The 12,696-nt window shown below is 43.3% G+C and overlaps 2 protein-coding genes across 2 annotated transcripts; one reads left to right on the plus strand and one right to left on the minus strand.

Annotated features, from left to right (window-relative positions):
* Positions 1-454: 454 nt before the first annotated feature.
* Positions 455-5,784, minus strand: LOC135374176 (uncharacterized). The gene is made up of 4 exons (XM_064607191.1): positions 4,108-5,784; positions 3,764-4,021; positions 3,022-3,282; positions 455-1,961 (listed from the first exon to the last, which is right to left on the minus strand). Exons 1-4 carry the CDS (start codon positions 5,537-5,539, stop codon positions 1,168-1,170), a joined length of 2,745 nt encoding a protein of 914 aa, XP_064463261.1. The 5' UTR covers positions 5,540-5,784; the 3' UTR covers positions 455-1,167.
* A 358-nt stretch (positions 5,785-6,142) lies between these two features.
* LOC135374159 (BEN domain-containing protein 5-like) lies at positions 6,143-12,226 on the plus strand. Its single transcript, XM_064607173.1, has 5 exons — positions 6,143-6,431; positions 7,251-7,345; positions 10,070-10,340; positions 10,419-10,567; positions 12,080-12,226. Exons 1-5 carry the CDS (start codon positions 6,152-6,154, stop codon positions 12,224-12,226), a joined length of 942 nt encoding a protein of 313 aa, XP_064463243.1. The 5' UTR covers positions 6,143-6,151.
* The last annotated feature ends 470 nt before the right edge of the window (positions 12,227-12,696 follow it).

The following is a 12,696-nucleotide window of genomic DNA, read 5'->3' on the forward strand; positions in this document are numbered from 1 at the left end:
TTCTATAGGAGGGTAAGAAACCCCTTTTTTACACACATACAGAAGGTATAGCTTAAATTTTGGTATGATCCAGAAATTAACTTTCGACTTCCACTAGAAAAACATATGTACTTCATATACCTCACGTGACCATGTCATTTGACCGTGTCAGTGCTACCGATCATTGTAATCGTAAAAACGTGCGCACCAAGAAGTCACATTATGCTGACCACGTAGGACATTATTTTCAAGACTGCTCGATTAGCAACATGTTACACCCAATCTAGGCCGCTCCACTGCACAAAGACAGCTTTGCACTATCTGACATCACCATCAATGTCCGACTTGAGAAAACTGTTTCTTTTTTTTTGCCTGCATGGAAATCATGTGTGTGCACTGTTATATGGAAAAAGGGGATATGTGATGCTTCCAGATTTTGTTCAGTTTCTCTTAAGATATACACAAAAAATGATGCTAACAGGACATGCATGTAGTTGTGTGTGCATAGATGTTACACATTTTGCATTTGCATTATTCAAGAAAAATCAGCTGCAATTACTTTACCAAACATTCACGTTATTCGCCGTTTGGGATTTCTCGACTTACCCCCGTTGTTGCACACTGAGGTTCAATTCCTTATTTCTCTATGCATGATGTTAAACAAAGGTTAATTACAAAAAAGTATCTAATCTAAGACTGCGTATAAAATTGTCAAATGTAAATGTCATGTCATGTAAAATGTCAATGTCAATTTTTCTTCACACTGCATATGAAACTGAATTCCTACATTGCGCAGCACTCAAACCAACTGATAGAAAGCTTCAAGCTCTTATGTACAAAGGATGTTGTGAACAGAAATAAATTTATGGATTGTGACACTGTAGCTTTGGACTGTGTGCTAACTTTTGTGAACTAGCGAAGAGGTTGACATTGTATAGCGTTCTGCTTTGTCGTGCGAGTTAGTTTTAAAGGACTTAACCAGAAGTCTAGTTGTCTGATTTGACAGGAATTTCCTTTTGCTAGAGCCAGTACCACATGAACTGCTTTTTATTTTTTTTGCCGTTTTTCCAATATCCATATCTTCAAGATATGTAGCTTCGCTATACAGAAGTTGTACTGCAATTTATGCCTCCAGTGAATTAAATGAACCTTAAAATGTGAAGTCACAGTGAATGTGACTGAGGGCTCTCAGTCACGTTCAATGTCATTTGCTAGTGTGCACACGTACATTCTGTCATCGTGCCTAAAATCTAGCAGCATACATACAGCAGACAAATCTGTTACAGGAAGTGCTACTAGAGCACCACTTGAAGAAACGAAGCACTGCACAATATGGCTGGGGTAACGAACATCATCTTCTGTTGGTATTAGTCTCTTACAGAGCAGGATACATGTCTTTAGCCCTTCTGAGGTAACTTCAAGTATGCGGCTGATGATGTAGAAATCACTGTTGCGTGTCAGAATCGCTGTACTGTTGCTCCTTTTAGCTCTGCGGTACTGCTCACTTGTGTACACAGTGTGGCTATAAATGAGTCGGAGATACTCAGTTGCGTGCACAGGTACACAGCAGCCTACTCTTTCAAGCGCTCTTGTTTCCTCAGCTGAGAGGCTGTGCACACGTCTACCCCGGCCAAGAAGACTGGCACCTTGAGTTCTTGTAGCTGCTTGTGTCCTTGGGTAACCAAGCATCCGCTGGCATAAAGCTTCAGCCTCTTGTGGCAAAGGCAAGATTTGACAGAGTAGCTCAACCTCTTGCATCACAGCAACACGTTCTAGAACTTGATGGGGGGCACCCTTGGCAGCATTGATGCAGCTCACCACTCGTCCATTTCCAGACTCAAAAACAAAGGCTGAGTGTGCCCACAAAGGGCCAAGTTTACTGACGGACCTCGGAAGGTGCAAGAGCTGGTGCATATTAAATGTCATCATCCTTGAGCCGTAGAGTCTCTGGGCCTGATCAACAAACTTCTTCAGAAGGCTTTCTAGAAAACAAAGAGAAAAGAGAACCAAAGCAGTTGTTATTGCAGAATATGCAATATTATATCTTAATATATTCCTATTCAACAGCAGTGATCTCTGAGCAGTAAAACAATACACTTTGTGTGTAATGGTCATTACGTCAGAGGTCATATCTTTGCAGTCAGTTATGCATTCCATTAGCACTGATTGATGTGTGATTTTTTCATTGATGCATATGAAAGCAGAACCAAGAGTGATTATTCAGATTGATTCTTCTTCAGAAGGACATTCTAGTATGTACAATTTGCATGACTTTGAACAATAACTGATATTGTTTTCATGTGCCATGCTGTACAGGGTGTTTCTCGGTTGCACCATATTTTAATGAAAAGCAGTTGCATAATGACATCTAGTTTTACCATTACCTTACCAGACTTCTTCTTTAATAATACTTAAAAATTAATTTTAAAACGTTCAGATATGTATAGTAAAATTTGGACACTGAGACTGAAGTCAACACTTATATACAGGAAGTACAACAGATGTTTACATCACAGGATCCATGCTATAGTGATATTTTTTTCAGCAGTTTCAACCATGGCATCTGAGAGCTGATCGCATTCTATGGTGGTGAATTATAGGATGTTGGGTTATTGGATTATAGGACGTGTCCTTCCATAACTCTGAAACTCGCTAAAAAAGCGCGTGATCCTCCACATAGTTCCTATGCGCTGCTTGAGTTACATGCTGTTTCATTACATTTCATGCATAAACGTGATTTCTTGTACGATGACCTCCCTATTTAAATGTGCTTCTACTTTAAACAAGGGTTGTTTAAATTCTGCTAAATTTAGAACGTGCCATTTTTGTATTCCATTTAGGTCGACTGTGGTGTATGAGTCTATCCCATTGAAGCAGTTTGAGTGTGACAAGTTCAATTATTTTGTCATAGCACCTCAAACGCTTCTGGGCGTTCACGAAGGTGGCTTTGTAAAACTGTTGAGCATCTGTGTGCAGTGGCTAACTGCAATCTATTTCCATGCACTGCATAAAAATCATGGGAACTTATACTCTCTGGATTACCTGAATTTGTTATTGCTTGCTGTGGGACCACTGTAGTATTCAACATCCAAATGGCACGTACAAGCAGGCACCAGTGACTCCAGTTGCGTTGAGGGAGCACACCATCCAGACAGGGAGCACTGTAGTACAGGAGCCAATTCCTCCACTCATTGGCCTTCCAGTGGCAACGTTCAGATAGTGAGCGAGGTAGTCTTGTTATGCAGTGTGGCGGCTTTATCACTTTCAACCGCTTGTTCAAGATCTGTGTACTGCTGGGACTGCCTGTTAATGAGTATGTGTTTGTTATGAACAGTCGTGAATTGTAAGACCCTCTTGCAACTGCTAATCTATATGCCAACTTTTCGAAATCTGTACATGACTTTTGTCAAAAAAGTACAAAGAACTAATCTGATCTGCATCTTCCATGCTCGAAGAGAATGCTCTATTAAAATGCTTTGCAGGTTCATATGTTCGAACGAGCGATGGCCTTACAGCAATGGTTACAAAAATGTTTTAAAACATTTAACATAAAAAACAGGCGTGCTGCTGAAAGTAACTTTAATAACACTGCATACTTTTTATTCACAAGCTTGCACAATCACCTCCTAAAGATAAAATGTCCAAGTGTATCCCGTGCATAATTTCACAGAACAATAAACGGGTTATCCAAAGAACCTTTGTAACTTGCAACCTAAATATATGCGCTTCGACTGTGCGCTAGACTCGAGGAATACATGGACATCATAATTTGTCAAGAACCTACCAATGTAGAAGCGTTCTGTAGAGTTTGAGGAGTCCAGAATGTACTCAGTAAGCTGCCTTGCCACACCCAACAGAACGGAATGCATGTACTCTGTAGCCTGTCCCCATACAATGTCATAATTTCTGAGGTTAATCAATGGAGAGGGACCTTTGAAGCCATTAATTTGTGTTGCACATTCCACAGCGAGTTCCATATCACGTATAACTCTTTCTGGTACCCTCTCTTCACCAGGCTCACTGCTTGGAAATCGCACGGCACCTATAATGTATAAGTAAACACTCCATGTTCAGTGCCATTTTTGTGATGAATACTCATACAACATTAGTCAAATGTGAAAAACTTACCATCAGCGTATTCACCACGAACCACACACCAAGGGCAACTGAAGAAGCCACTGAACAAGACTTGGTTTTGCACAGCAGCACGTGCAGGAGCATCGACGCAGCAGCAGATTGCGTAGACGTTTGAGGATACAGTTGAGTTGTTGTGAGACCAAAGTAGTGGCGGCATGCGCTCCAAGTGATCAACAAACTTTCCAAGGAACAGTGCCATGTTTGGATGTTTCTTCCCGAACCATAGTCCAGCGAGGCAGGTGTTCGAGAAACGCTCAGAAGTCGGAACCTCATTAATCACGAACTGCAGAGGCCACACGGAAGACTTTGATGATTTAAATACTGGACTGCCATCCGTATTAAATGTCATGGTGAGATCACCCCATTTTAGAGAACCGTTACGTTTCAGGGTCTTGTAGATGCTTCCATTCGTGATATCACTGATGTCTGACATGTCACTGGAAGATTCTTGGTTCAGCCGTTCAAGATTTGCAAACAGTTTGTCCGATGACTTCGTGATGACGTGTCTCACTTGGCTGGGCAAGTCAAGAATTATGAAAAAGTGTCCATTTGCCTTCAGTTCCGAAACTGTAAACGAAGTGTGACAAGTGCCACAGGTGAGCGTATCATGTCCGCGTTGCATATCTAAAAGGCACTCGCAAAGGTCACAGTAATAATAATGATGAGCATTTTCGAGCTTGCATGCCCAGAGCTTCCGCATTAAATGCTTTGTTCGTGGTAGGACGTCAGAACCAAAAAGTACATTGATGATGCGCAGTAAGTTGTCAAGGGCATCCCATGTCAATCCATGAGACGTAATGAAACTCATTATCAAGGCAAGTGCTGCTGCTTTAGTCACAGTTCCATTTGGCAGTGTTGCACCTTCAAATTCACTGACAAGGCTTGATGCTACAGAGCCAACATCAACAACTCCATGTGGAGATGTGAAGCCTTCGCTGAGGCTTTGCAGCAGTTCATCGCCCGAGCTTTCACCAAGACGTTCTGCGATATCTCCAAGGAACCCACCTATGATTTCTTCGGAAGCATCCGTTAAGGGGTCTTCGTCATACCTTGGGATGGCAGAGTGGGAGTGTCCCTCGGCATAAGCGCCTTCATAATCACCCTCACTGAGCACTCTCTCAGAAGTATGCTGACGATTAGGATCTTCTGCACACATATCTGCATTTTCACTTGAATGCGCGTCGGATTCTGCCCCCAATTCGGAACGTATACCTTCAAAGCTCTGGGAGTGTTGGGCGAACGGTGACGGGTTCGACGTGCTTGGATACGAGGTGTGTGAAAGCTGAGACTGGCTGCCAGAAACATTCCCAACATTGTCAACATTCCGTTGTAATCGCGCACGTACAGTAGACCTCGGCACACTAAACACTTCACCAGGCTCCAGATACTTCATACGACGCCGCTTTTCACGTGGCTGTTCCATTCCTAGTGATGCTTTTACAGTCTAAGCAGCATTCAATTTCAATTTCCGTCGCTTCCACAATCAACGCTTCGCAACCACATTGTGATGAAGAGGCATCGTGGGCCACATGACATAGAAATTCAATTCACATTGTTGTTTATCTATCCACTTACACTTACACAGCGAGATGCACGCAAACGAGTTAGATTACGATTGTGCAATCATGTGCAAGCAGTTGTTGGCCGTGACGATTGTCCTTCTCCTTGACGTGCCATCTGTGCTATTAGCTATTATTTTCCTTCTGCCAGTAACATAATATTGCATACTGGACAAAAAAACTTCGCGTACAATGTAATATACATTACTTTTGTCGCAACGAACCGTTTTTGAGTGCTGCACCTTTGAATGGCATGTAAATAGCTTGTGACAGCCCTGGATAGCACAACATCTGTAACGGTTGTATATATTTTGATTTAAACTTCGGTGTACTTTATTTATCGGAAATAGATCAACTGACGTACTGGGATTTTTGTTTATCACCGTTATTAAAATCTGACAAGGGTGGCGGTGAAGGTGACGTTGTGAAGCACCGCACCGTCAGGTGGCCGCTGGTCGTGGTGTAGGGTGAATGGCATGTGCATGTGTGTAGGTTCTCTCGTTGCCCGCTACTTTCGTATTGCGTGTGCGTGGATTTCTCGGGTTTTGCCCGGCCCCGTCGACGCAACTGATATGTTTTACGCTCTAGTAGAGTACGCTGTGGATGATGTTAAGGCAATTTTACCGGTTTCACTGGTGAAGAATTTCAACCCGAATTCATGTGACGACTTCGACGCCAGTGAAAAACTGGCCTATTGGCGTTCCTCCGATGGGATGTTTGAAAAATACTACAAGGCGAAAATCTTGCTTCTCGGAGGTGAGTGTAGTTTCACTGACCGAGTATTATCCTCGCGGTATTCTGTTTATAGGGCAATTGTATGTCTTCGCTTTGTTTCATGCACTCGGACAAGTTTTAAATCCTTCAGTGCCTTAGAGGCCATACAAATCTCCCCTTGCAAGAGATAAACATGTAATGGTGCACTGGTGTGTTTCTTATTCAAAAGAAGCCTGGAGTTCGCAGTCAATGGGCGCGCGTCCGTGCACGCTGATTTCGCTTTCCGGTAGGTTACCTCAACGGAACGCAGGGAATCATGTTTTGTGGAAGGTCAACCGTTATTTCTGTTGCTGAAAGTTTGAGGGATATGGGATTTACTATACGGCAGTAACGTGTGTGCTAGTGTTGGAGTCCATATCGGCTTACTGCAGCAATGGACGCGGACAAGGAGTTAGAGCATAAATGTACAAACTGTTCTAACTCCTTGTCCGCGTCTACGTCGCCTTTGTTCCTCTTGTACTAGTGTTCGACCAAGATAGAACTGAAACGCGAGTTAGATCCGATGCCTGAAGTGCAAAATAAAAATATAAATGGAGTGTGTGATTTTTTAGCGACTTTTGAGTGAAAAGAAAGTGCCGTCTTTGTGCACTTATGAATGTGGAGGGAAATGCTTTTCTTTTGGTTGGGTCGATATTCACCGTGTTGGCCTCATACCGGGAGGCCTCAGTCAGATAGGTCTCTTTATGCTTTCCTGCCAGTTGAAGCTGACTTCTAGGGTGTCAACATCAACCAAAATAAGGACTAATTCCTTTGCCATATGCATACTGCTCATCATTGATCGTTCTGTTCCCTTAATTTCAGAGACACGGAGTGCGCTCATTCGTAAAATTTCAAAAACTGGTCGTGAGGTCCCAGACATCATAGAACCAGCAACTGCACAACAGAATGACAGCGAGGTAATAATGTTCCAGTGTTGCGTGATTGCAGTGATCGATATTGTGTGCTTTAGATCAGCCTTAAAATAATTTTGCTTTGAAAAAGAGCTTCATAATTGAACCTCTGTATGCATTCATGGGATAAGGCAAAAGGTCCCAAACCAGGAAACGGGGCCTGATTTGATTGTCCGTCCCATTGACACACGTGCATTTCGCGTTTCTTACACTCCTGTAGCGGGCAATGCGGTCCTAAATTTTCGTTGGCAAGTACTTACTGCTACGTAGATGTCATCGCAGCAAAAATAGTAAAAGGGGGCTATGTCGACTTATCCCCATATTGCATACAGAGGTTCAATTGCAGAGTGAATTTCTAAATATCGTTCAATCACACCATGTCCCATTCCTCTTGAGCTGAATTGACGATAGATGAACTAGTGATTCTTCTTATATTTGCTGAGTGTGTTAAAGCATGCAGGGTACACGTCCATATGATAAGAAATTCAACAGTAGATTTGCAACCCTGTTAGGAAGCAGCACACACATGAACATGTGTAATATTTTGACAGTATTACAGAGTGGGCATCCTGGAGGAAAATGTCTCAAGGGGAGAGGGGGAGACAGCGCAATGTTCCAGGGTGTCTACCAACCTGGGAAACAGGGAATTGTCAGGGAATTCGGCCAAAAAGCAGCTGAAGTCAGAAAAAATCAATGTCGTGATGCTGCACGGCGAATCGAGAGTGCCGACCGGTGGTTGAGCGGCGCTGCCGCAGCAACATCACTGTGGGTAGCAGCTCGCCAGTATGACAAGCTCTGACGCAGAAAAATAGGGTAGCCTCACTAATACTTAATAAATTGTCTGTTTTATGAGGGATCTGGTATCAAAACATACGAGCAGGCACCAAGTTCCCTTTGTTTTTGTCACGAAATTCGCTTGATATAGTCTGTGGAAACCTGGAAAAATCAGGGAATTTGAATGCAGCAATTTGGTAGACACCCTGTGTTCAGATGCTTGGTGTGTTTGGCTCGCATTGATTGGGTCTTTCTCAGGGCAAGCTAGTTTAGTCCATCTCAAATCAAGCAAGCTGCTACATTTTATGTTTCAGTTGAATGGGGGAAAATTATGTTGAAGCCATCAGTGCGTTAAGGGAAGCACACCCTTTTCCGATTATCTACACAGTACGGTTCGGGAAACCGGAAGAGGGGAAACTGCCTCTCAAGGGTGATGCTGTCGCACGTGGGTTTGGGCGTCCCCTACAAGGCTATTTCTTATTGCATTATAGTGATTTCTTACTCTGGCTTTAGACCACCTTGAGCACAAGAGGCTCCTGCATGGCAGTGCTGTGTAGCCTTTTGTTTGTCTGAAAAAAAATTAAGTTGATTAAGAGCGCCAGAAAGCTCCATATTGAGTGCAACATTCCGTATGATGACACAAAACGGACTAGATTGAGCCTGAACTAGAGCTCGACTAGAGCTTGAACCTCGCCAACAACTTGCCTAAAAAATTTGATATGCTGTAGACAGACCCTTTAGGCTACAGACAGGATGAAAAGAAAAATTTGGTCATGATAGATAGGCGCACTGTGAATTTTTTGTTGCACAATGGTGGCATCGCGTGGGACAAAATTGAATTTTCCAAACAAACTTTCGACTTCTGTCTTCAAGTGAAAAGCAATTGATATCATTTGAAGCTGTTCTGAGCATTTGAGTTCATAAAAGTACTGTAATCGCTTAATGTAGATTGTGAACAACCAGATACGCTTGCATTTATCGCCGGACGTCACACATGCATTGCATGTTGCGAGCCTGCAAAGAAGCCATGATGATCCTATAGAAGCACATTTACTGTACACATTATGCCAGAAGAGATGCAGCATGACTTCCAGCATTCTTTAAAATATTTCATTTCCTATGGTCCCAAGATCCCAACGAGACAAATAGCACAAAGGAATGTATCGTCGTATAACGTCTTACGCACACACTCAAGGCTAATTCCTGGTACCTATTGTTAACCTTGCTGAAACAATCCAACTATACCCGTGTTCAACTCAAGAAGGAAAATAACTAGTTGATAATCTACATACGCTGTTGCCGATAAGGAGACGCAATAGTGCGCCAGGAGAAGGAGGTATGGCTTACATTCATCACGCAGTACACCAACAAATTATATATCATGCGATAGCCCAATGAATGATAAATTAGATGAAGCTCAATCTTGTCCATTTTGTACATCATCCTTGTACCGAATCCATCCATCAACTTGTACTGAATATGGTGCTTTTTTGCAAACACAGCACGGAAAATAAATCATGTGTCTATTTGGCCTTAGTCGCCCTTGTGCCATTGAGCACCAAAACACCAAGATGGTGCTTTTTGTGCTCCGAGTCAACTTTTGTTTATTTTTCCAGATGCACAAGAAACGACACAGCATTGCCACTGCAGGAGCCTCTTGTGCTCTAGGTGGTCAAAAGCCAAAGTAGGAAATCACTATAATGTGACAAGAAATTGTTTTGCAGTGGACGCTTAAACAAGCGTGCGACAGCATCATCTTATGAGAGGCAGTTTTTCCCCCTCTTTCTCTGTGCAGCAGTGCAGATAATTTAGAAGGCGTTGATTTCTCCTAACTCGCCCTTAAATTCAACATATATTTTTTCCTGTTCATTTGAGAGATCAGGCTTGTTTGACTGTACGAGATGGAACTAACTGGCAGCGAACTGACGTCTCTTTTTCTCAACAATTGTCAATTAGAAAAGCGCACCTAGTCAAAAAGCACAGAAAAAGAATCGTGCGGCTGCACGTGAAAAGCAGATGACGACAATCATACGGAAGAAACAAAGAAGAACGGAGGAACCATCTGAGTACTCGGACTCCGACGACGAGCTCATCCCAAAGGGTCTTTTGCGTCGCCAAAAGCGTGAAACAAAGCGCCTCCTTGCTGAAAACCAGACACTGAGGAAGAAATTGGATGAGGAGCGGGAACTGGCCGTAGAGTTACAGAAGGCCCTACTAAAGAAACACTGTATGTATTTGAGCCTTTGCGCATTTGATCATTTCAGGCAAATAGTGCCTAAGGAATGTCTGACCTTTTTTATTATAGTTTCCGCAACCTCAAGCACATTCACTGACCACCTGGCAGATGGCAAAGGGGCTCAATGTGCTGTTCCCCTCGCAAGTGACCTTGAAGACTTCGTCACTGAGGAGCCTTCTACAGTGTCCCCGCCCAGTTCGATGGATGTGTCTATCCAGGTAATGTAAGCTGATACTCAAAATGCACTGTCACACACAATCTGGATCGGTCAGCAACGCTGGTCGGCGCAATCCCACTGGACACACTTCACATTTGTGATCGAGGCTTTCATTTGACGCAGTCTGGCGAGAGGTCTGACAGGACCCGCTACTTTCAAATTAAAAGAAAATGTTGGTTCAGGATGTCTACTTGAGATAAATGGACATTAATCTAAATGCTATTTCGGTGTTTGTCCATGTTGTTTTCTTCATGCGGGCCACTGCCATCGGTGCCGTCTTGCTAGCCCGGGACCAGCAGTGCAAGTAGCGAGAAGGCGAGGGTAAAAGAAAGCTACTGCGCCAACCCTGCTTGAATAATGTAGTCAATTTTGCGAACGTGGCGCAAGTGTATGCGTTGTTCATCTCTGTCGCCGAGATTCACTCTGGCCGCACCTGCAGACGATCACAATCGCTACCTAATCACGATTGTGCGCGATGAGGATCCTCCGTCATTGCGTTTTGGGCACAGTGAACCATCGTTATTATGACCAGTGCCGTTCCCGTGGATTTTGGTCATAAAGCGAATTGTCATATTAAGGAGAAACGCACCCTCCACGGACCGGACACACAGCTCCGCACAACAAAAGCCGCCGTAACTATGATTTATTCTCTGAAAAATCTGTTAACAGTGACTGCGTCAAACAATTTTCAGTCATTAATTTTTCTAAATGGACAATAGCACCATCAATTGCGGACACGTTATCGACCTTTATCTGCTCAAAAAATAACGCAACCTGTAGGACTTCGCTTGCCTCCTTCGAGCAACGCCGCCCTTCATTTCGACTGCCAAATCCCTGTTCGGCTTTGCTTCGGCCAACCTGACGTGAAAGCAGCAGCACAGTGTGACCTGGTCCCCGCCTTTTTAAGCACTTCGGTTGTTCGAAAAGAGATATGAGCATAATCCCGAGGTCAGCGATTTCATGGGACATCCCAAACCTTGACGCCCTATTTTAACACGTGTCGCCCTTTGAGCGAGGTACGAGATAACCTCTCCCGGGCGCTACTCCTAGAGTCATTTGACACGGTCATAATAGCGGAAAGATAATGCCTGTGTTTGACCCTATTTGTGACAAAAATCTTGGTCAGTGTCCGATAAACGGATTGTCATATTAACGAGGGGGATTTACATGCCAGAGGAACGGTTCCCGAGAAAAACTGTCATAAAGCTAGTTTGGCAGATAACCAGGGGTCATATTAACGAGGGTTCACTGCATTACAGGTATGACTGAGCTTAATGAGATTGGCCATTACATCTCAGTTTCCTAAATGCTGCTCTATCCGTGTTGTGAAGGTGTATTTCTGTAGAGATAATGCGGTGTCAGTGCCTTAGAGATGTGTTTATGTCTGTTCTCACCTGAGAAAGTGCAGGTTTTGCATGAAAGCTTGTGATTAGTAATGTTTTATTTTGCAGAGTGTCTCATTCCCTGTGCTTATTATGTTTTACCACCTGTAACATAAGAACTACATGGATAGTTCCAGAAGGATACTGTGACTCCTACAGCCTCCCTACACCAAGCAGAATCAATCACACATGTGACCACAGTGGAGAATATGAGCACAGATGTGACCTGTATGGACACACAGAGGTCACAATTGCAAGCAGCAGCAACTCAGAGGTGACGAAGTGATCATTTGCTTTCAGCTTTTCACTGAGTTTCTCTGAAGGGCACTTATGGCGAATGCCACTGCTAGTTTTCATCTAGTAAAGCTTTATGGGACCGAGCATGCATGTCACATGCAACCCAACATGCATAATGGTTTAATCGGTCCTTAACATTGCTATCGTTTGTTCCTATGCTCAACCTGCACGAGTGCACTACACTGTGTTGCACAGCAACAAGTTGAGTTCACCATTAGTTTGTGATGACGATGATAATGATTCAGGTTTTCGTGGCACATGAGTGACGAAGATCATAATGCGCCAAGACAAACCATTAGTTTCCAAAATTGCCTCTTGGTATATGTAAAATCTAAGCAGACATCAGTTAAGGTAAAAAGAAGTTACCTGCCTTTTATGAACCGGAAGCAGAACTTGCCAAAATGGCTGGCCAATGCGATAACATCGTCTGAGTGTGTTGTTTCCTTTGTAT

This window comes from Ornithodoros turicata, unplaced genomic scaffold (genome assembly GCF_037126465.1).
Source record: "Ornithodoros turicata isolate Travis unplaced genomic scaffold, ASM3712646v1 Chromosome45, whole genome shotgun sequence".
Classification (NCBI taxonomy): Eukaryota; Metazoa; Arthropoda; class Arachnida; order Ixodida; family Argasidae; genus Ornithodoros; species Ornithodoros turicata.

Coding starts and splice junctions, on each gene's coding strand:
- LOC135374176 (XM_064607191.1), bottom strand. CDS start 5,539: ATGGAACAGCCACGTGAAAAGCGGCGTCGTATGAAGTATCTGGAGCCT. Junction 3,283..3,763: donor TACAGAACGCTTCTACATTG/GTAGGTTCTTGA, acceptor ACTCATTAACAG/GCAGTCCCAGCAGTACACAG. Junction 1,962..3,021: donor GCAAGCAATAACAAATTCAG/GTAATCCAGAGA, acceptor TTTGTTTTCTAG/AAAGCCTTCTGAAGAAGTTT.
- LOC135374159 (XM_064607173.1), top strand. CDS start 6,152: ATGTGCATGTGTGTAGGTTCTCTCGTTGCCCGCTACTTTCGTATTGCG. Junction 7,346..10,069: donor CACAACAGAATGACAGCGAG/GTAATAATGTTC, acceptor ATTGTCAATTAG/AAAAGCGCACCTAGTCAAAA. Junction 10,568..12,079: donor CGATGGATGTGTCTATCCAG/GTAATGTAAGCT, acceptor CTACATGGATAG/TTCCAGAAGGATACTGTGAC.